Genomic DNA, 19,947 nt, shown 5'->3' with positions numbered 1-19,947 from the left:
ACTATTTTGATGAAAGAAATGCGAGCAATAAAAGAACGTAACTTCTGCGAGCTCGCCACGCTCACGCCGTTAACATTTTGGCAAAACAAGAAACCTTTTTTCCATGATGCCCCTTGGAAGCAGTATACATCTTTTTTAATTCTCTCCCTGAGGTCAAAGGTCAACGAAACTTCAGCTGTGGTTGCAGACTTAAACTGGCGGCGTGACTCTTTGAGGCGGGGAAAGTGTCGATTCTGCAGCATCAGGGCTTCCTGCAAACGATTCGTCTTCATCACCAGCAGCTTCTGGACTTCCGGATCCAGAACCAGAACTTCAGTTTTTCCTCTTTCTTCCTGTAAACAGACTTTATGTCTCCAGTCAGCATCAAACAGACGGGTTTCTCTAATAAACAAACGAGAATAAAGCCGTAAAGTTGAAATGATTTAATGTTTGGCACAGATTCCCGTCAGAGAACTCAGTTTATGAGCCGTAATAAAGCGGGTTTGGACTTCCACAGACTGTTCTGCCTCCTCCTGCTCGCCTGTTTGTGGTTTTGCTGTCTGACGTCCATAAACCCACAGTCTGAGTCCAAACCCGCCCCGACCGCACCCAGAACCTTTCACAGTAAAGCCAGCAGCTTCATCCTCATCCTCCCTCGACTCTCCAGAACCTTTTCAGGCCCAACTCGGTATCCGTTCCTCAGCATCAGAACCCGGTCTGCACAGCCGGAGCCTCGCAGGAGGATCCCCCCACCAGCAACCTCAGGGTGGTCCCGGACGACCGGATCTGCTCTCTGCCACTGCCGGGGGGGGGGGCAAAGATTCTGTAAGCTGATCCACGGACCAAACCCGGCTGGAATGAGACCGCTGAACTTCCTACCTCTGGTGGTCCAGTTCGATCAGGATCCGGTCTCCTGCTTCCAGCTTCTCCCGCTGAGCAGCAGGGGATTCTGGGAGAACGGCGTGGATGAAGATGCCCCCCACCCTCTTCAGTGGTTTGTCCTACAGGTCAAAGGGTAACGGACTCAGACAAACAGAACTTTTCACTGACATCTGGAAGTGTCTCTTATAAAAGTCCAACAGAACAGATTCTGGAGAACTCCATCAAGCTCCGTCACTATTTAAGGAGTGGAGATGTTAAACATTTTCTGTGTGGGAGGGGGGTTCAGTTTATTCAACTGATGCTTTAAAAACCTTTTCCTGTGTCTGACATGCACTTTCTCACTACTGAGCACATTAATGTCAATAAATATGTCAATAAATGTGTCAATAAAGGTCAATTTATAGACATTTTAGCAGGAAACTGCACGTTCTGCTGTTGAACTTTTTAGACACTCAAAATCCTCATCTTTGCAGATGATGATCTAATGAAAGGATCTGTCCTCAAATATTTGCTTTGAAACTTTAGCTGAGTTAAACATAAGCTTATAGCGTTGCATGCTAACGCTACGCAGCATTTTCCAGGTTTTCCTCAGCTTTACCAAAGTTTACGATTCATCTCTTTGGGTGTTTGTTTTTTAAATTTGGCCATTCTTGGATCATTATTTGCAGCTGAAGTATTGCATGACTGGTCCAAACCCTTTTCCTTTAGTGCTGAGCTGCTCCTAACATGGATTTCTAGGACGTATGTGAACGTATTTGAACCTGGAGGATGAACTGGAGATGATGGAGAACAGGAGCAGCCCCTGAATTTGTTGCGGCTGCAGCTTCTCTGCAGTTAGATTTGAAACTTTCAGTTAAATAATCTACAAAAATCCACAAGTTCAACGTTTGCTGACCTCTGAGTCCTTCAGAGCCAGACCAAGTCCTTCACCTCGCTCCAACTCCAAGCTGAACACCTCTTCATCGCCCCCCTCCTCCTCCTCTTTCAGCTCCAGTCTGCAGCCGTCTGCTGTCAGAGCAGTCGGGCTTTCAAAGCTCCGCCCATCTGCAGGTGAAGCTGTAATGAAATGACACTTTGAAACATCGAAGCAAACAGAAGCTTCATGAAGCTTCATGAAGCTGATAATGCACACTTCGTCTGCGCTTCATGGAGCTTCATGAAGCCATGAAGAGAAAAGATGCTACCGTTAACGTGTGAGTAACACAACGCAGACGTTCACACACGCCAAACATGTCCACAGAAACGTGAAGCCACTCTGTCCGCGGTCTGACATGACGGATGTTTGGACGTTGGTCTGAATCTGTTCTCGCCGTCGGAACGTTGACGTTTGTGGTTTGTTCAGAACACGGATTGGATTTACCTTTACGGAGGGGGCCGTCCTGCTCATGGGGGGTGGCGGGCGGGGTGAGGGGGCCTGCGGCTGCCGTCTTCGCCTCACGGGTCTTCCTGGCCTGCTGCTCCACATGTCTGAGCTCCTGGGATGGAGAGCGTGCTCCATGGCTGCTGAGCTGCTGGGTGAAGGGATGGGAGGAAGGAGAGGTGTTGGTGGACCACGAGGATGTCTGGACGCAGGTCCGGCACAGAGTAAGCTCCTCAGATGATCTGGAAACCGTTACGAGGGAAAGCTGGGGCAGAACCACACACGTTTGTATCCAGAGGAGGCCGACAAAAACATGCTAACGATGTATTTGAAGGGTTTTCCCACCAGGAGCTGAACTTCCTAAAACAGGGATAATGAGGAAAAAAGGGGCCCAGGACAAAACCCTGAGGCACACCTGAGCTGACGGGGAAGATTTAAGCCACACCCCCTGTCCTGTACCTGCAGAATAACCTAGAGGTCCGTCAGGTTTATCTGCTGCCGTCAGTAAAGAACAGACGGAACCGACAGTCCTGTAGAACCGAGCCTGAAGGCGGAGGAACTGGGGGAGGAAGCCCTCCACAGGGAACAATCAGACTGACTGGAGTGGGCGTGATGGCCAGCAGGTGGCGCAGCAGGAGGCTATGAAGGGACCTTCATTGCTTTGTTTGTTAGTGTTCTTTTAAATCGGACCCATCTGTGTTCCGTCTCCTCTGAGGATGCGATGCCTCCAGAACAGCTGTCAGCGTCAAACCGACAGCTTTTCCCAGACAAGTCCAGAATTCTTCAAATCTCCCGACAGATTCCCTCCCTGTCAGAACCCCCACCCTCCTCATCCACCCAACAATCAAACAGAAAAGATGTTTTGGTACCTGGGGGGCCGAGAGGCTTGAAATGAACTCTTTGAGCCGGTCCAGTTCTTCCATCAGAGCCGGTTCTGTCCCGGTGGCGGTCAGCTGAAGCTGGTAGCCTTCATCAGGGAGCAGCAGAGGATGATGGGAGTCAAAGCTCTGCAGGATGGCGGCTGAGCAAAGAGGAGGAGCGTTAAGGGGGTAGGGGGGGAGAACTGGATCTGAGGATCTGAGGAGGTCCGGCCTCACAGGTCTGACGGGCCGCCCACAGGTCCTGCGGCGATGGCGTCCACGCCTGACGGCAGGGCGGGGCTGGACTGTACAGACTCAGCAGGTGGTTCAGTTGGGCCGCACTCAGGGAGGGGTACTCGGAGCGGAGCCCCGCCCAGGAACACTGACGGCACAAACACAGTAAAGACTTGTTTCCAGGACGACCATGATCGTCCTCTCAGCTGATTTCCCTCCAGAGGAGACGGAAAACCACTTTTTGATCCACGAGAACAGAAACCTTTACAGAACAAAAGCTGCCCCCCACGCCGATACCTGCAGTAGCTTCTTTGGGGGCGTGGCTAGCAGATTGATGGCTGCCGACAGGGCCTGTGTGTTCTCCAAGGCCAGGTCTCCCAGTCCAGCTGCGTGGGCCCAGTCCAGGAGCAGGTCCAGGTTGGCCCGCATCCGCACACCTCTGGACCAGTGATAGAAGCCCGGTTCTGAGCCTGTGTGTCAGCAGGAGGCAGGTTCTGTGACAGCTGCCCCGGATGTTCACGTTTGTGAAGCTTCATCCGATTCAGAAACGTCAAAAATGTTAACTTGATGTTTTCTCATCAAAGCAGAGAAGAGCAGAGAGTTTAATGAGCAGCAGAAACACCTTAAACATGAGGATGTAAAGGGAAGAGGAAAAGTCAGAACCCGTCCTTTGGAGAATGAAACAGAACCGCCGAGGCGGGACGCTCCACACCACCCTTCAGGACCGTTCACACACCTCCCTCCATGAAAGAGTTGAAGAGCGACGCGCTGATGAAGTAGAAGACGTAGCCGAGGAGCTGAGCCGAGACGTCTGGATGGACCCGGCAGTCCGAGAGCAGCGTCCCGGTTTGGTCCAGAACCCGCAGCACCTGCCGGACCTCCACCGGAACACGCAGACCCCCGGGGGCCGACCCCGGACCTCCGGAGAAGGGGTTGCAGTCCAGAAGAGCCGGCAGGACGGGGTGAAGGAACTGGGGGGCAGAAGAAAGAAGAACATGAAGGATCTCAGACCACCGCGGTCCTTTCATCAGCCCCTCCTTCTGCCCAGACAACCACGGCTTTGTTCCAACAGTACCCCCCCATTCTCACCCCTACTCCCACCAAGGCCGGTGCCAGCCACAGACCCACATTCCTCTGAACCCGGCACGGCCGTGGATCCGGGCTCGGCGCTGCTGCTGGAAGACGTGCTGAGTGAGAAGCGCTGCAGGAATCCAGCAGATCGGCTTACATTTACTGAGGGGCCCCTGCAGAGAGGTGGGGCCCCGTCACTCTCAGAACGGACGAGAGGTCTTTAAAAGGAAAAATGGATCCGGCTGCTGTGAACGGCTTTGGTTTTAAGTCCGTCTGACTCATCAGATGAAGCTGCTGCTCTTCAGCAGCGTCTCAGGGCCGTTTAGAAAGGTTTGAGGGCCCCGGGCCCCCGGGCCCACACAGCTTCTTCTAAATTCCCAACCACAAACATAAATATTTTTAATGAAACCAGAATAATGAAATCCTATTTTCAGACCTAAACTGTTAAAACTTCACACACAAATGTCTTTAAAAAAGTCAGACATAAAAGTAGCCAAAAAAGTTTTAAGCTAAAAACAAAAATCCATTTACGCTGCGTTTCTTAGCTAACATATTTCCCAGCCAACAGTCTGTGACTCTGAGCACAGACAGAACCCAGAACCTCTCATCAGCTGCTTCAACGGGTTTTTGGATCTGAAATGTTGGCTTCCATGAAAGCATCAGTCCATAGCAACCATACAGATTTTTTCATGACCGGGGCTGATAAATGTGCTTGGTAGTTTTTGTATCTTTACCTCAAAGAAAAAGTTTTATTATTCCTTAGCAACCAACGAGAACGCCGTTGATGCTAAGCTTGGAAGGTGCTCAGCTCCCTGCTGATCGGGGGCAGGTTCTGAACTTCCCCTTCTGAAGATGGTTTCCAATCTCAGGTCGCAGGACTCTGCTGCTGTCGGAAAGCTGAACGTCTGGCGTGACGCCGCGCTTCCTTGGCGTGCTCCAAGGTGAAATCCACCGACTGTGTCAGAGAACTGGACCGAGCGTGACGTCATCCATAGAAAATGGTTCACTTCCAGCTCCAACCAGAGGAAGCCGTTGTCATTATTGCGTCATACAAACGTCGCCATGTTGGCTCCAGACGCGTCAGCAAGCAGTAATCGCGTTTCTATGGCAACCACTCCAGCAAATTAGGAGTGAGTTTGTTGGAAGGCCACACCCCTAAGACTTAAAAATGTTTAGAGCCAAGTGGCTCCGCCCACTTTTACTGAGGCATCTGATTGGTCAGTTTATGATCGAATATTTATATCCTGGAAAAATTCGAATGATCAAGAAGTCGTTTAAAAAAGATATCAGAGCAAGAGTGGAGCCTGCGGCCACTTCCTGCTTGGAACACCAAGGGGGCGGAGTCACTCAGTCCACTTCTCATATACAGTCAAATCTCAGCTTCCTCCTCATGTAATACAGATTTAGTGAAACGGTTACCATGGAAACGCTGTCATGGTTGGATTTGTTAGCTTTATTTGGAGTGTTTTGTGAGCGTGCAGTTTTGAGGGACACATTTGGGGGAAGAGTTCCAAAAACGATGCTCCGCTAATGAGGCGGCGGCGTCCCTCGCCAGCGTTTCCTCTCCTGTTGGGACGCGCTGGACTCAAGCTTTAGAAAGTGAGGCTGCAGCAGTGAGTCCTGCATTTAATAAACTATTTATGGATTTATGAACATCTGTTATCCATTCAGTGGAGCGGCGTGCTGACAGACTGGGCGGAGTCTGGGAGCAGGTACGCTGCAGAACCCACATCCATGAGCAGGAATGTGCCGGAGGAGATCCTCTTCCTGCAGGGAAACCCCTCTGGAAAGCCGGAGTTCCAGACCTCAGACCACCGATGCTGGAACCCACCTTCAGGCCAGCCCCTCGGCTGGAACTGAGACGGGTCGGAGTCTCTGCTGCAGGTTTTGGACGCGGCCCAGAGCTGCCAGAACCGCGTGGAAAGTCCTCTAAAAGTTTCCTGGGCGCTCTTCCAGGGGTGCGGCGCTTCCTCTGAAGAACTGGAGGCCGACATGCAGAAGGATGTTCTCCGAGTCAGAGATGGAACATTTTCAGGAAACTCGCTGTTCTGCTCCATTTAGCGGCCAAAAGTAGCTCGCTTTCTGAAGCTTCCACATTTTTACTACACATCTTTAAAGAAGAATTTAATAAAGACAAATTTTTCAACTCCATTCACTAAATGGATGGATGGATGGATGAAGTGAGCTTCATCCCTCAAGAACATCTTCAAACCATCCGTTTCTGGAGCTGCAAAGAGATTTGTCTTCCTGGAATTGAGACATTAAAAACTTTCCTCCTTCAAAACGAGACCCAGGGTCGGTTTGACCCACGAGACTGACCTGCAGAGTCCAGCAGAATGCGGAGACGTGACAGAGAAGAAGGAAATCCTCATTGCTCCAGTGGTTTTTCGTGGCCACTTCAAGTAAACAGCAAAACAACGGAACCTTTAGCACTCATGGTTGGAGTGGAGCGCCCCCTGCAGGCCAGGACGCTGCTGTCTCGTTCCCCACCACCTTCATACTTTGGAAAGGAACTGGTTTTTGTTGGTTGGTGATAAGCAAACGCTCGAACGCCACGTGAATGTCAAATTTCCCATTTTAACTCCCCATTGAGGTCCTCAAGGTTCCTCCTTCCAGCGTGACTCGTGACGTGAGAAGTCATGACCCACAATTCTCTGCTTCTCACTCGTTTCTCAGAAGACTCTTGGTGAGTTCTGAGGTCATGTAAGCTGGACGGCGACCACGGAGGGCGTCGCCTCCTTACCTTGGTGATGTAGAAGACACACTGCTGGAAGGAGAGCAAGAGGACTTCCTCCAGGGCAGAGCTGGTCTCCTCGCTGACTGAGCGGATGCAGGGGAGGCGGAGCTCCAGCAGCTCTGAGGAGAACGTTCACAACCTGAATGATGCTTCTGCTCTGTCTTCATCTGTGACGTTTTGTCCTGGTCACCAACCGAAGGTCTTGATGTCCTCCTCCTCCTCCTCCTCCCCTCCTCCAAACGCTGTTTGGCTCCTCCACTCCAAAATGAGCGGCAGCTGGTACTGGATGAAGTGCAGCAGCTCCAGGCTGTTGGACATCCACAACACCAGGGGGCGCAGTCCTGAGAGGACCTGGTCCAAACGGAGAGCGTGGAGTTCCTCTGGGGTGAAAGCTTCGTCTCCATGACTACAAGACAAAACATGGGATGTTTTCTGAGGAAACTAAGAGAATCTGTGACTAAACGACATCATAAAATTTACAGATTCAATCAAGGAAATCAGTGGTTTTTATCACAAGAAGACTGTGAAGCATGAAAACTCTGTTTATTTGTGAGTCATGCTGTGTGTGTGTTGTGTTTTAGTTTGGATGCATTTTTCTAGATGTACGTCTGTCCTTCACAAACCAACAGGAGAGCTTACACGTCCGGCTGAGCTGCTGCCGCGTTCTTCGTGTGTTCCTGCAACGCAAGAAGAACAAACGTTACTCCTCCCTGCTTCCTCTCTGCCCGCCTTTTTGTCTGACTGACAGGCAAGGGGGGGGGGGGGGGGGGGGGGGTCCAAAACTATTCATGATCATCTGGACAAGTGGAACCACTAAAAGGAGGATGAAGATGCTGGAGCACAGATGATGAACAAAACGGTCCTGAAAACCGTTTCAGACCAAACCAAACGTTCTGCTGATGCGCTGCGTCTGACCGACACTAAACTGACTGAACAAGAATCTGCTGGATTAGGAGCTGAAATGATGGGTTAGCCACAGATGTTCCTGTTTTTCAGATGGAAGATCTAGATCCAAAACTCCCAGAGGAAGGATGACAAAGATGCTTTGGGACGTCTGGCTCCATCTCAGCAGAGACTCCCGCTGCCTTCGGGCCCCGGAACATGAATTCATGATGCAGATGAGTGACTGACGTCACCCAGAGAAAATGCTTTATTCCAGCTCCAACCAAATGAAGTCAATTCAGTCGCCATTATTTTCAATATCCGGACGCTGCCATGTTGGAGCCAGACGTCACCCGTAAGCAGTGATTGGTCGATCTGAGTCGTTGTTTCTATGACAACCACCAACCAATCAGGAGTCAGCTTCTTGGAAGGCCACACCCCTAACACTTGAAAGCAAACTCTGTCAACCAATCGTTGGTCGTGGGGGCCAACAGGCTCCACCTACCGTAAATTCCGGACTACAAAGCGCACCCGATTACAAGCCGCACCCACCCATTTTCACGTGTTTAACTGCTTTTATACATACACAAGCCGCATCAGAGTACAAGCCGCGCATGTGTTAGGCGATATTGTCATCCTGACAGATCACGTCCAGAATCCTAGAGAGAGTGCGATTCATTAGCACATTGTGGGTGGAGTCAGCTTTGCCTCAGGCTCATGTATTTGAGTGTATCAACATCTGTCAAACAGCATGGACCTCTATTCTGTTCACAAGTTCCTCAGTTATGGTGTTTTTATTTCATTCTTTTTTTTTTTTTTACTTATTGACAATCTAGGTATCATACATAAAATTACAAACAGTAACCATATAATCAACATTACATCCCTCAGTTATGATGAGGAAATTTACATCCGCGATTCCACATTTCCCATGAGTCTTAGGGGCTAAAGTCGGGGCCAACACCCGGCTCGCCATTCTGTTGTACGTGTTTAAGAATGAGCAAGTAGCAGCAGTGCATGGAGGGGTGAACGGGAAAAGCTCTCCTTCCGCTTGTGTCGCGGCAGCGTTATTGGAGTAACAGGGCTGGTTAAAAAAACACACCGGTAAAATAAAGCAGCGGCGACTGAAAAGCGCGCCTCAGCGCGGCGCGTGCGTCAGAAGTTTCCTTCCACAGCAAACACTGTTGCTCCGCGGACGCCTCTGCGCTCCGCGCTCGCCCCGCGCGCTCCTTGGCTCGTCTCCCCTTCCTATCTTCTCTGACACCCGTTGCCAGGGCGGCTTCAAGGAGGAGCGCTTCGTCCCCATTGCGCCGGTGGACGGAGCAAATCGTGTCTGTGCAGAGCAATCAGACTTAATACTGAACGTTTTGTGGATGAGGGGCGGATGCGTTGTTACGTGTGGGAGCCTTCAGACTGCCATCGGCCCCGCAGCTCTATGTGAACGAGCAGCAGGAGAACATGTCTCCAGCTCACACGGAGGCTGTGAGCTTTTCAATGCAAAATTCCGCTCAGTCCTTAGAAACCGTAAAAACGACCACGTCGATTTGTGTTTCCAGTCGTGTCCCGACAAAATAAAGGCTGATGTTATTCCCACATATTTACGTGCAGCCAGCCGAGTCACTATGACTCAGAGGTAAATTCACTCCTGAGCATGCGCGGTTCTCTCCGTCACGCAGCTGACCGGCTTTTCCTAACCCGTTAGTGATGGTGGATTTTTTCACGCTGCTTCTAACGATTGCTTTTAACTTGAAAGCTGCATCATACTGTAATGGCGATCACGTGCACGTTGGGTCTAAGGGCACCAAAGGATTCTGGGATGCGGCCGGGCATGCGTGTTTCGTTTTGTTGAACCATGACTGAAGTGTCTAAGACCTGAAGTCAACTCCATGCTGTTTGGCTGCTAAGAGGTGTGTTGAAAAATAAATGCCTTGTGCTTGGTGTTAGATAGAGAATTCAAACTATTCACTGAGTTTGTAAGTACGTACATGGCGGCTGCCGATCAAATCCATAAATTAGCCGCGTCACTGAATAAGCCGCAAGGCTTATTTAAGCGCAGGAAAAAAGTAGCGGCTTATAGTCCGGAAAATACGGTACTTTAATTGAGTCGTCTGATTGGTCAGATCATAACTGGAACTACAGAAAGAATCTGCTTCATCCGCTGAACTGCGTGTGGACGACCTCCGCTGCGGTCTGGAAGCTCACCCACACGGCGGTCTGACAGTTACTCGCTATCAGCAGCAGAATTCTGCGCAGGTCTGAGGCCCGAAGGCGCGACGAAGAGCGATGAAGACACAGGCTCAGCAGGAAGGAGACGCTCAGCGGAGCGCGGTCTCCTCCTGGCATCGCTACGATCTTCTTCACCAGCCGCTCCTCGTCTTCAGCCTCGTAGTTCAGCGACAGGCTGAGCGCCTCGGCTGCTCCTGCAGGAGGCTGCAGGTGGGAGACGCAGCTGCTGCAGACGAACGTCTGGGAGCTGCGCCTCGCTGCAGACGGGCTGCGGCTCCATGACGACCAGCTGAGGTCAGGCGCTTCGCCGTCCTGCAGGAGCAGAACATGAAGGTGAAGGAGACGCCAGAGGAGCCGAACCCTGAAGGGACCTGCAGATCTCTACCTGTTGCAGCGGCGCTGACGGATCTTTGAACAGGAACAGGTAGTGGCGGCCCAGCCCGATGACATCACCAGGGCTCAGGGGCACGTCGCTTCTCAGCACTTCACCATTTTTCGTCACGAAGGCATCTGTGGAGGGGCGGAGCACAACGGGCTCGCCAGGTCTGCGGCGGAGGAAGTGACAGTGCTGGGGAAGGATGTCGGCGGCGTGAAGGCTGATGTCACTCTTAGGACCGTCGTCGTCGTCGGTGTGCCGGCCAACGCCAACGAGAGGGGCGGCGAGCAGATAGATGACAAAGTCCTGAGGAGGCAACACGTGAGCTCAGGCTGCTGAGGACCTTCAGCAGGAAAGATGGAGCTGAGATCATGTGACCTGGCAGCTCTTAGGCCACACCCAGAAACCTCACCTCAATAAAGTCAAATGGTCACGCCCCCATCTGAACCCAGAATATTTACACTAGATGTGATTTAAAGAAAAGACAAACACTCTGACAGCAGTTTTGGATCCAGTCAGAGTCTCAGTTGTAAAAATTGTAAACTACATTGATGGACGGTCAACCAATGAAAACGGAGCAAACTGCCACCCGCTGGATGGGAGGGGCATCTGCGCTCAGACCCAGACCATGGTGGACTGGGGGGGAACTGAACCGGGAGAACATTAATGATCTAACATGAATCATGAGACGGTGACTCTGACGCCATCTCTGTCTTCGTGGTTACCCCGTGTGACCTTAAGCCGCCCTGCTCGCCACGCCTCTACAGGTCAGGGCTGAGCTCCATCAGACTCCATCAGTGTGTCATCGTCAGTTCTGCCCTCCTCCAGAGGATTTTTTCCCTCTTTGTTCTCTGGGACCCAGAACGGGTCGGGTCGGATGGCTGTCACTGATGATGGAGCGCTTTGCTCGGGGAAAACTCCTTTTCCAATCACGTGGAGCTGTGAGAAGAAAGGTCTTTCTTCTAGCCGGATTATGGTGTTTCGTTAAACCCACTGACTGCCGAGAACAATGAGGAGAGTCTAATCAGGTCTGACATTTCCCAGACTGACAGACCGGCTCTGTAAGCCCGGCCATGACGGACCTGATGCCGACGATGTGTTGGGCGTGTGAGCGTTAGCGTGTCCTGTCATGTGTGGCAGGAGTTCACCGGTGTGAAAACACAGGAAGTGCTGTCCTTTCTGCTTCCTGTTCTGTGTTGGTTTTTCCACAGCTGCTGCAGAGATGTCAGCGGCAGAAGGCCTGTGCTTTAACAGCGCTTTTCTACCGTCCTCAGGGGCCCGAAGTCACAGTCCCACACTGATGGCAGCCCCACCACCGAACACTGGCACCAACCTTCCACCAGGCGCAGTGCCTCGCCCAAGAGCACTTCGACATCTGTGTAAGCAGGGCAGGAATCAAATCTGTGATCCTCAGATCAGAGGCTGACCGCCCTACCACTGCACCTTCTGTCCTCTCACTCCTGTTTCATAAATGTTTTTGCTTTCAGCTGTTTCGTTCAGGGGGGGTCCACAGCAAATCCCCTAACAAGTCGTGTGTGTGATTTGGTATCAGTTTTACAGCAGACGCCTGTACTAACTCAACCCTTTGCATTCGCCCGGACTTGGGACATGCATATGAAAGGAGAGTGGAGAGTGCCCCCCTTGTGGTTACAGTAACTTATACCTGATAGGTTCTGAGTTTAAACACAAAGATCTGGGAATTCTGAACGTTAAACTCCAATACAGTGACTCGGATTGCCTCTAGAACAACCCTAGAACATCTCTAGATGTCACTGGAACACTTCTAGAGCGTTTCTGGAACATCTCCAGAGTACCTCAGGAACACCCCTTAGAGCGCCTCCAGAACCTCTTTAGAACGCGTCTAGAACAACTCTAGAACACCTCTGGAACTCCCACACCTACCAATGAAGCCACTCCGTTCTGGAAAACGAGGTCAATCAAAGTGATTGAAGTAGGTCTGCTCAATAAATCGCTAATTTATCGTTATCGCGATATCAAGCTGTGCAATACACACAACGCAAGAGACGGCAAAAATTGCAATACATGTGCAAAAACAATCTTATGGCAGCTTGAAGTATTTAACGAATCAAATAAATCCATTAGTGCATTTGACCATTCAGATGGACGCCTTCACGTTTTAGACCAATCGGATGGAGCTCTTTTATGTTTAGGGTTTCTGTTTCCAAAACATTAACAGATTAGTTAAGAATAACAATAAGTGTTCTGTAAACAATGATCTTCAACGGCGGCGAACTGCAAAACACAACCTAGTTCACGGAGCCGTTAACTAAAGACTTTATCGTCTCATTTTGAATGTTTTTCTACTGTTTGCTCATAGGCTGCAGGGTGAGGGTTTAAATCTGCCTCTTTTATACTACTGGCTTCTGATTGGACAGTTTCTGTCAGGTGTCAGTCTTCTAGAGCCAACGTTCTTCAAGGTGTGACCACCAGGTGGACTATTACAACCTTACTGTCAATCTTAACAACCCCACATTTTACTTTGAAAAGGGGGTGTGGTCATGTGACACCAATTGTGGGCGTGGTCTAACAGCTGACAGGTGTGTTTGTCCCACCTGCGTCAGATTGAGAGGCCATGGATGATGTCAAAGCAGACGCAGGTCACATGACCTCAGCGTGCCCCCTCCCCTCATCGTGTCAGGTGTGGGTGCGTACCTGAGCAGAGCGGCCCTGCAGCAGCAGCAGGTAGGGGCAGTCGTGGGGGGGGTGGAGGGAGTACTGCGTGGTGTTATCGCCGCTGCTCTCCGTCTCCTCCCTCTCAGACTCCTCCCCCTCACGCTCACCTGCTGACTTGGCCGCACGGAGACTCTCCGTTTGGGCCCCCCCTCGGGGGGCTGCAGGGTTCTGTTCTGGGGTGGGTTCCAGGTTCTGTCTGATGAATCTCGGGTCCTGTTTGGTGTCGGGGTCCAGAAGGTCCATCTCACTTTTGCTCCTCCACAGTTTGGACCCAGCAGCCCTCTCCAGGAGGGTGGAGGAGACTCTGGAGCGGCTCTTCTGCAGCTTACGGGCCTGAGCGTTCAGACCTGGGGGGGAACCGGAACAGCCGGCGTGAATGCGGGGCGAGGCGACGGAGCGAGGCGACGGTGCAACGCCCCGTTTTCCTGCAGCTGCGCCAGAATCAACAGGCAGCAGGAAGCAGAGGTGATGGAAAGACAAAGCTATGGGTTCATGGCGCCGATGGGAGCTCGCCGCTTATGACGGCGGACGCACGCCGGGACGCACAGCTGGATCAACCACGCAGAACCACCCCGCTGGATCCCTGCAGCGGACCTCTATCCCACAGACAGACGGGCGTGTCCTGCCGTCCGTCTGTGAAACTCATCAACATGGCTTTTAGTGAGAAATAAAAACAGCTGTTTGACTCGGCCCCCACCCCCAGCCCACCCCCAAACCCTCCAATAGAACCTACCGGCCGTCACGGTGTCCTTCTCCCTGGACGTCTGCTCCTCCACCAAACTCCTCTTCTGGATCTCGAAGCGCCTCGCCAAACCCTCTCTGGGTTTCCATAGCGACTGCAGCACCAGGGGCTTCTCGTGGTCGCAGACGACCCGGAACGCTTCCGTCCGCCACTGCCGACTGTGGATGGAGCCGATGGTGTCGCACAGGATGTAGGCGTCGGCCTCCCGCTTGCTCAGACCGTACCTGCATCGGGTATCAAACACAAACCTGAACAGACGGAGAGGGGCGGAGGGAAAACTTACGGGCCGTTCCAAAACCAACGCCTATGACGTCTATTCAGACACGTTTTCATCCAGGTTCACGTCAGAAGAACACTGCAGGAAATGACATCATCTTCATCGAGGATGAGCTGCTTCCTATAGAATGTTCTGTACTTCCTGTTTGCTTCCGTTCTTGTGTTCGTCCCGACCGACTGAGAGGCTGGAGAGCCATGCAGGAACGTAGCATTACTACGACACTGAAAAGGAAATGACGGTTTCCTAACGATGGTTTCCTAACGACGGTTACCTAACGACGGTTTCCTAACGACGGTTTCCTTAAGACGGTTTCCTAACGACGGTTCCCTAACGACGGTTCCCTAACGACGGTTTTCTTAAGACAGTTTCCTAACGACGGTTTCCTAACGACGGTTTCCTTAAGACGGTTTCCTAACGACTGTTCCCTAACGACGGTTTTCTTAAGACGGTTTCCTAACGACGGTTTCCTTAAGACGGTTTCCTAACGACGGTTTCCTAACGACGGTTTCCTAACGACGGTTTCCTAAAGACGGTTTCCTAACGACGGTTTCCTAACAACAGTTTCCTTAAGACGGTTTCCTAACGACGGTTTCCTAACGACGGTTTCCTAACGACGGTTTCCTAACGACGGTTTCCTAACGACGATTTCCTAAAGACGGTTTCCTAACGATGGTTTCCTAACAACAGTTTCCTTAAGACGGTTTCCTAACGACGGTTTCCTAACGACGGTTCTCTAACGACGGTTTTCTTAAGACGGTTTCCTAACGACGGTTTCCTTAAGACGGTTTCCTAACGACGGTTTCCTTAAGACGGTTTCCTTAAGACGGTTTCCTAACGACGGTTCCCTAACGACGGTTCTCTAACGACGGTTTTCTTAAGACGGTTTCCTAACGACGGTTTCCTTAAGACGGTTTCCTTAAGACGGTTTCCTTAAGACGGTTTCCTAACGACGGTTTCCTAACGACGGTTTTCTAACGACGGTTTCCTAAAGACGGTTTCCTAACGACGGTTTCCTAACAACAGTTTACTTAAGACGGTTTCCTAACGACAGTTTCCTAACGACGGTTTCCTAACGATGGTTTCCTAACGACGGTTTCCTTAAGACGGTTTCATAACGATGGTTTCCTAACAACGGTTTCCCAACAACGGTTTCCTAACGATGGTTTCCTTAAGACGATTTCCTAACGACGGTTTCCTTAAGACGGTTTCATAACGATGGTTTCCTAACAACGGTTTCCTAACAACGGTTTCCTAACAACGGTTTCCTAAGGACGGTTTCCTAAGGACGGTTTCCTAAGGACGGTTTCCTAAGGACGGTTTCCTAACAACAGTTTCCTTAAGACGGTTTCCTAACGACGATTTCCTAAAGACGGTTTCCTTAAGACGGTTTCCTTAAGACGGTTTCCTAACGACGGTTCCCTAACGACGGTTCTCTAACGACGGTTTTCTTAAGACGGTTTCCTAACGACGGTTTCCTTAAGACGGTTTCCTAACGACGGTTTCCTAACGACGGTTTCCTTAAGAAGGTTTCCTAACGACGGTTTCCTAACGACGGTTTTCTAACGACGGTTTCCTAAAGACGGTTTCCTAAAGACGGTTTCCTAACGACGGTTTCCTAACAACAGTTTCCTTAAGACGGTTTCCTAACGACAGTTTCCTAACGACGGTTTCCTAACGACGGTTTCCTAACGACGGTTTCCTAACGATGGTTTCCTAACGACGGTTTCCTTAAGACGGTTTCATAACGATGGTTTCCTAACAACGGTTTCCCAACAACGGTTTCCTAACTATGGTTTCCTTAAGACGATTTCCTAACGACGGTTTCCTTAAGACGGTTTCATAACGATGGTTTCCTAACAACGGTTTCCTCGCAACGGTTTCCTAACAACGGTTTCCTAACGACGGTTTCCTAACGACGGTTTCCTAACGACGGTTTTCTAACGACGGTTTCCTAAAGACGGTTTCCTAACGACGGTTTCCTAACAACAGTTTCCTTAAGACGGTTTCCTAACGACAGTTTCCTAACGACGGTTTCCTAACGACGGTTTCCTAACGATGGTTTCCTAACGACGGTTTCCTTAAGACGGTTTCCTAACGATGGTTTCCTAACAACGGTTTCCCAACAACGGTTTCCTAACGATGGTTTCCTTAAGACGATTTCATAACGATGGTTTCCTAACGATGGTTTCCTAACAACGGTTTCCTAACGACGGTTTCCTAACGACGGTTTCCTTACGACAATTTCCTAACGACGGTTTCCTAACGACGGTTTCCTTAAGACGGTTTCCTTAAGACGGTTTCCTTAAGACGGTTTCTTAACGACGGTTTCCTAACGACGGTTCCCTAACGACGGTTTCCTTAAGACGGTTTCCTATCGACGGCGATTATTTTTACTATATTTATGTAAATCGTACTGTTTTCCAAAAGTTAACTCCCAAAAAACCAGATCTGCAAAAAAGTCGATTCCAAACTTTTTAGCGTCAAGCGATGACGTCACAAAGAAGTTTTGCACACAAATTTAATAAAAAAATGGAACTTTCATGTACGTAGCATGATTCTGCACGTCAGCCTTAAAACTCCACTGGGTCTCTGATGCTTCGCAGTCCACAAAGCCGCCATCTTACCGCAAACTGTGACATCACAGAACAGACACCATTTTGGTTTTCAGCATAAATACAAGAACGAAGTTTTTAGTTTCACTCCCATCGCTGCCATGTGGCTAAAGAAGCCACACCCCCTTTGATAGAGGGGGGTGGAACTCCACACCTGTGTTTGTCTGGGGGGCCCCTCCCACTCACAGCGACGGCCATTTTGAAATCTGGGGGCCAGTTTGAGGTTTAGAGGCTCTTGACGCTTTCCTGAGGTAAACTGATGACTTCTAAACTTCTGGGCTCATGAGGAAGACGTCTGCCGCCATAGCGGGAAACGCTGAGGGCCAATCACAGCGGCTGGAAGCTTTTCTGTTTGGCTCTAAAATGTTCTCGCGCTGCTTCAAACCTTCAGATTTAGTCCACAAAACTGTGTAAATCTGAGGACCGGCTGCCCGCTCTGCACGGGGATCAGGACCGAGACGGATTCCCCGAAGTCCTGGACTTCCTGGACCAGCTGAGAAAATCTCACGACCATCAGAAGGGCGGAGCTTCGTCCGTCTGAGGTCTGATCCTGGTTCTGCTCAGGATCACGACACCAGAACTCCTCGTGTGATCTGAGCTTCGCGGCAGCTCTGACAGAATCCAGACAGACGAAGCTGGAAGGATGTCTCACCGATCCAGCGCCTCCTTCACCAGCTCCTTGGCGCTGGAGTGGGTGGTGGCCAGCACGCTTTTGTAGTGAGCTCCTTCACAGATCTCGTTTCCAAAGATCTTCAGGATCCCAGGAGCCGTGATCTGGCTGGAGAGCTCCGCCGGGTCGTCCAGAACTTCCGCTGGGAACACTGCAGAGGAGGAGAACCCGTCAGGAGACCTCCTACCAGGAGCGTTCTGGAGGGAGCTGAGGCCACGTACTGCTGCCCTTCCTGGTCTGGACGGACCGGGACGAGCGGAGAGCCGCCGTCAGGGCCATGGAGCCGGGTCCACGGATGAAGACTCCAGAGAGGCGCTGGGCCTGGCGCCGGAACCTGCTGGGGGGTCTGAAGAGCACCTCCTCTGCTGACCTGCAGGTGGAGGACCTGTTGGAATGAGGAGCAGCAAAGATCTGAGCGTTTCCCAGAGGAGCAGGTCAGACGCTGCTCCAGAGTCCCTCCTCTTCCTCAGAGCTGGAAGAATCAGGCCTTGTTCACCCCCCCACCCCCATAAGCTGCTTAGCCGCGTTCAAAGTTCCCGCAGCCCCACCAAACCCTGGAGGAGAACTCTGCTTCTGCAGAACCTCTGCAGGAGAACCTTGCAGAGATTCTGCAGGGTTCTCCTGCAGAGGTTCTGCAGACCTGCGGTCCCGCTCACTCACAGCTGCGCCGCGTGGCCGCTCCTCTTCGTCACGAATCGAACCCCCCCGGCTGGACGCTCCGGCTCCTCCTGGGAGCCCCCGCGCTCGCTCATCCCCGCGCACCTTCAGCTGCCGCAGATGCTCAGGGAGTGCAGCTGCGGCGCGCGCCCCGGAGCACGCGGACAGATGTTTCCCGCCCTTAGGCGCGTGGCCGCTGCTCACACTCAGATGCGAGTTTTTACAACTTTGTCCAACATGCCCGCGAGCGCGTAGAGCGCCATCTGGCGGCCGTGTGGCGGGTTTTAGGCTCCAAAAGCACAAGTGTAACAGAAAGCAGCAGAGCGGAAGTTCCACCCCACAACAATAAAAGACCAGAGAAATGTCTGAATTCCTTCCCTACACTGCTAGTGCCCTATGTAGTGAGTGTTGTGAGCCCGCTAGTGCACTATGTAGTGAGTAGGGAAGGAATTCGGACACAATCATAGTTTAAAAAGGTTTCTTTATGCTCATTTTCTAAAAAAAAAAAAAAACTTCTGTCCCTGAAAAACCAGAACCCAGCCTGGTGCTTCGGATCAGAAGAGCAACTTTGTTTCCACTCCTAAGGTGTACGTGAGTTCAATAAAGGTTAAAACTAACTTAAGTTTATTTCAGTTTAGTGTAATGAATTTACCAATGTCAAAAAATAACCAAGATATTGGCAGACTTTAGAAAATATTCTTTTTTATTTGAAAAATGTAGCGTATCATGGTATTAATAATAGATGGTAAACATTTACAAAAAAAGAAAAGCAACACATAAGTTGAAAACTTGATTTTGAGTTTTAGTCTCGTTCCGATCATTTTCTGATCTACTGTAAAATGTTCCCAGAAGTCTTTTTGTTATGATGATGCCGCTTTTAGCTGAAATCTAAAAACCTGCATCATTTCGGACATAGTTTCTGCAGAGCGGCAGTTCATTAGAAATTCACCTCTGAGTTGACTGTTGGTGTGAAAGAAAGATCTGTTTATCCCATCATTCATTTGTTTACAGCCCCTCACACCCCCCACCTAACATTAGTGCGGCGACAAAAATGGCAGCAAAATCAGGTTTATCAATCCGTCCAGTTCTGATCCAGATTCCAGCTCAGACCAGGAAAACAAAGACGTTCATGGATGTTGGTCCGCAGGTGGAGGATTAGAAAGGGAGCTTGTGGCCCCGCCCACCTCCGTTTTCTGCATCACCAATGACAGCTTTTTCATCTGCGCCTGCTTCATCCCGATTCGAATGAAGAAATACTTAGAAATGTAATTTTAATTTTAAATTTCTTAATCTATGTCCGCCATCATGATAAAAATGCCACCAGAACAAAAAGACCATTTTCAATGACGTGGTTCCAATAGAAAACAGACTGTCAATAGGTGGCCGCTAGATGGCGGTGTTTCCCCAAAATGAACACAAATATTTTTAACCCTTGTGCTGTCTTAGATGACCCCCCCCCCCCCCTTCCACTGACGTGTTCTCCCTACCATGACAAAGGTGCATAAAGGTGGAAAGATTTCATGTAATCCATGGACACCAGTGAAGATCACAAATCATTGAAGAAAAAAGGTTCAGAGCTCTGTCTAGTGGGTCTAGATGACCCAACTCCCAACGTTAAAGTGCCTAGGATAGAACAAGGGTTACATAAAACTTTAATGAACAGATAAATTGTTTAACTGAAACAAAAT

The 19,947-nt window shown here is 50.5% G+C and overlaps 1 protein-coding gene across 3 annotated transcripts; it reads right to left on the bottom strand.

Moving 5' to 3' along the window:
• Positions 1 to 407: 407 nt before the first annotated feature.
• Positions 408 to 18,503, bottom strand: LOC101157201 (ras-associating and dilute domain-containing protein). Of its 3 annotated transcripts, none has more exons than XM_011473464.3 (18): positions 18,263 to 18,495; positions 17,824 to 17,987; positions 17,585 to 17,753; positions 14,035 to 14,267; positions 13,281 to 13,648; positions 10,617 to 10,913; positions 10,208 to 10,543; positions 7,763 to 7,800; positions 7,318 to 7,529; positions 7,130 to 7,242; positions 4,052 to 4,286; positions 3,613 to 3,785; positions 3,319 to 3,463; positions 3,091 to 3,242; positions 2,222 to 2,372; positions 1,757 to 1,917; positions 859 to 980; positions 408 to 778 (listed from the first exon to the last, which is right to left on the bottom strand). In XM_011473464.3, exons 1-18 carry the CDS (start codon positions 18,352 to 18,354, stop codon positions 685 to 687), a joined length of 3,255 nt encoding a protein of 1,084 aa, XP_011471766.1. In that variant the 5' UTR covers positions 18,355 to 18,495; the 3' UTR covers positions 408 to 684. The 3 variants fall into 3 exon arrangements, with proteins under 3 accessions (XP_011471766.1, XP_020557638.1, XP_020557639.1); XM_020701979.2 differs by having other exon boundaries at positions 2,222 to 2,369; XM_020701980.2 differs by lacking the exons at positions 408 to 778; positions 859 to 980; positions 1,757 to 1,917 and having other exon boundaries at positions 2,354 to 2,463; positions 18,263 to 18,503.
• Positions 18,504 to 19,947: the final 1,444 nt, after the last annotated feature.

Source organism: Oryzias latipes, chromosome 19 (genome assembly GCF_002234675.1).
Source record: "Oryzias latipes chromosome 19, ASM223467v1".
Taxonomy (NCBI): Eukaryota; Metazoa; Chordata; class Actinopteri; order Beloniformes; family Adrianichthyidae; genus Oryzias; species Oryzias latipes.
This window is presented reverse-complemented; position numbering and strand designations above follow the sequence as displayed.

Excerpts from the sequence above, each read along its gene's own strand:
- LOC101157201 (XM_011473464.3), bottom strand. The coding sequence starts at position 18,354 with ATGAGCGAGCGCGGGGGCTCCCAGGAGGAGCCGGAGCGTCCAGCCGGG. Across the intron at positions 7,530-7,762 it reads GCAGCAGCTCAGCCGGACGT|TCATGGAGACGAAGCTTTCA; the intron begins GTAAGCTCTCCT and ends TTTGTCTTGTAG. Across the intron at positions 3,786-4,051 it reads CAACTCTTTCATGGAGGGAG|GCTCAGAACCGGGCTTCTAT; the intron begins GTGTGTGAACGG and ends GCTGACACACAG.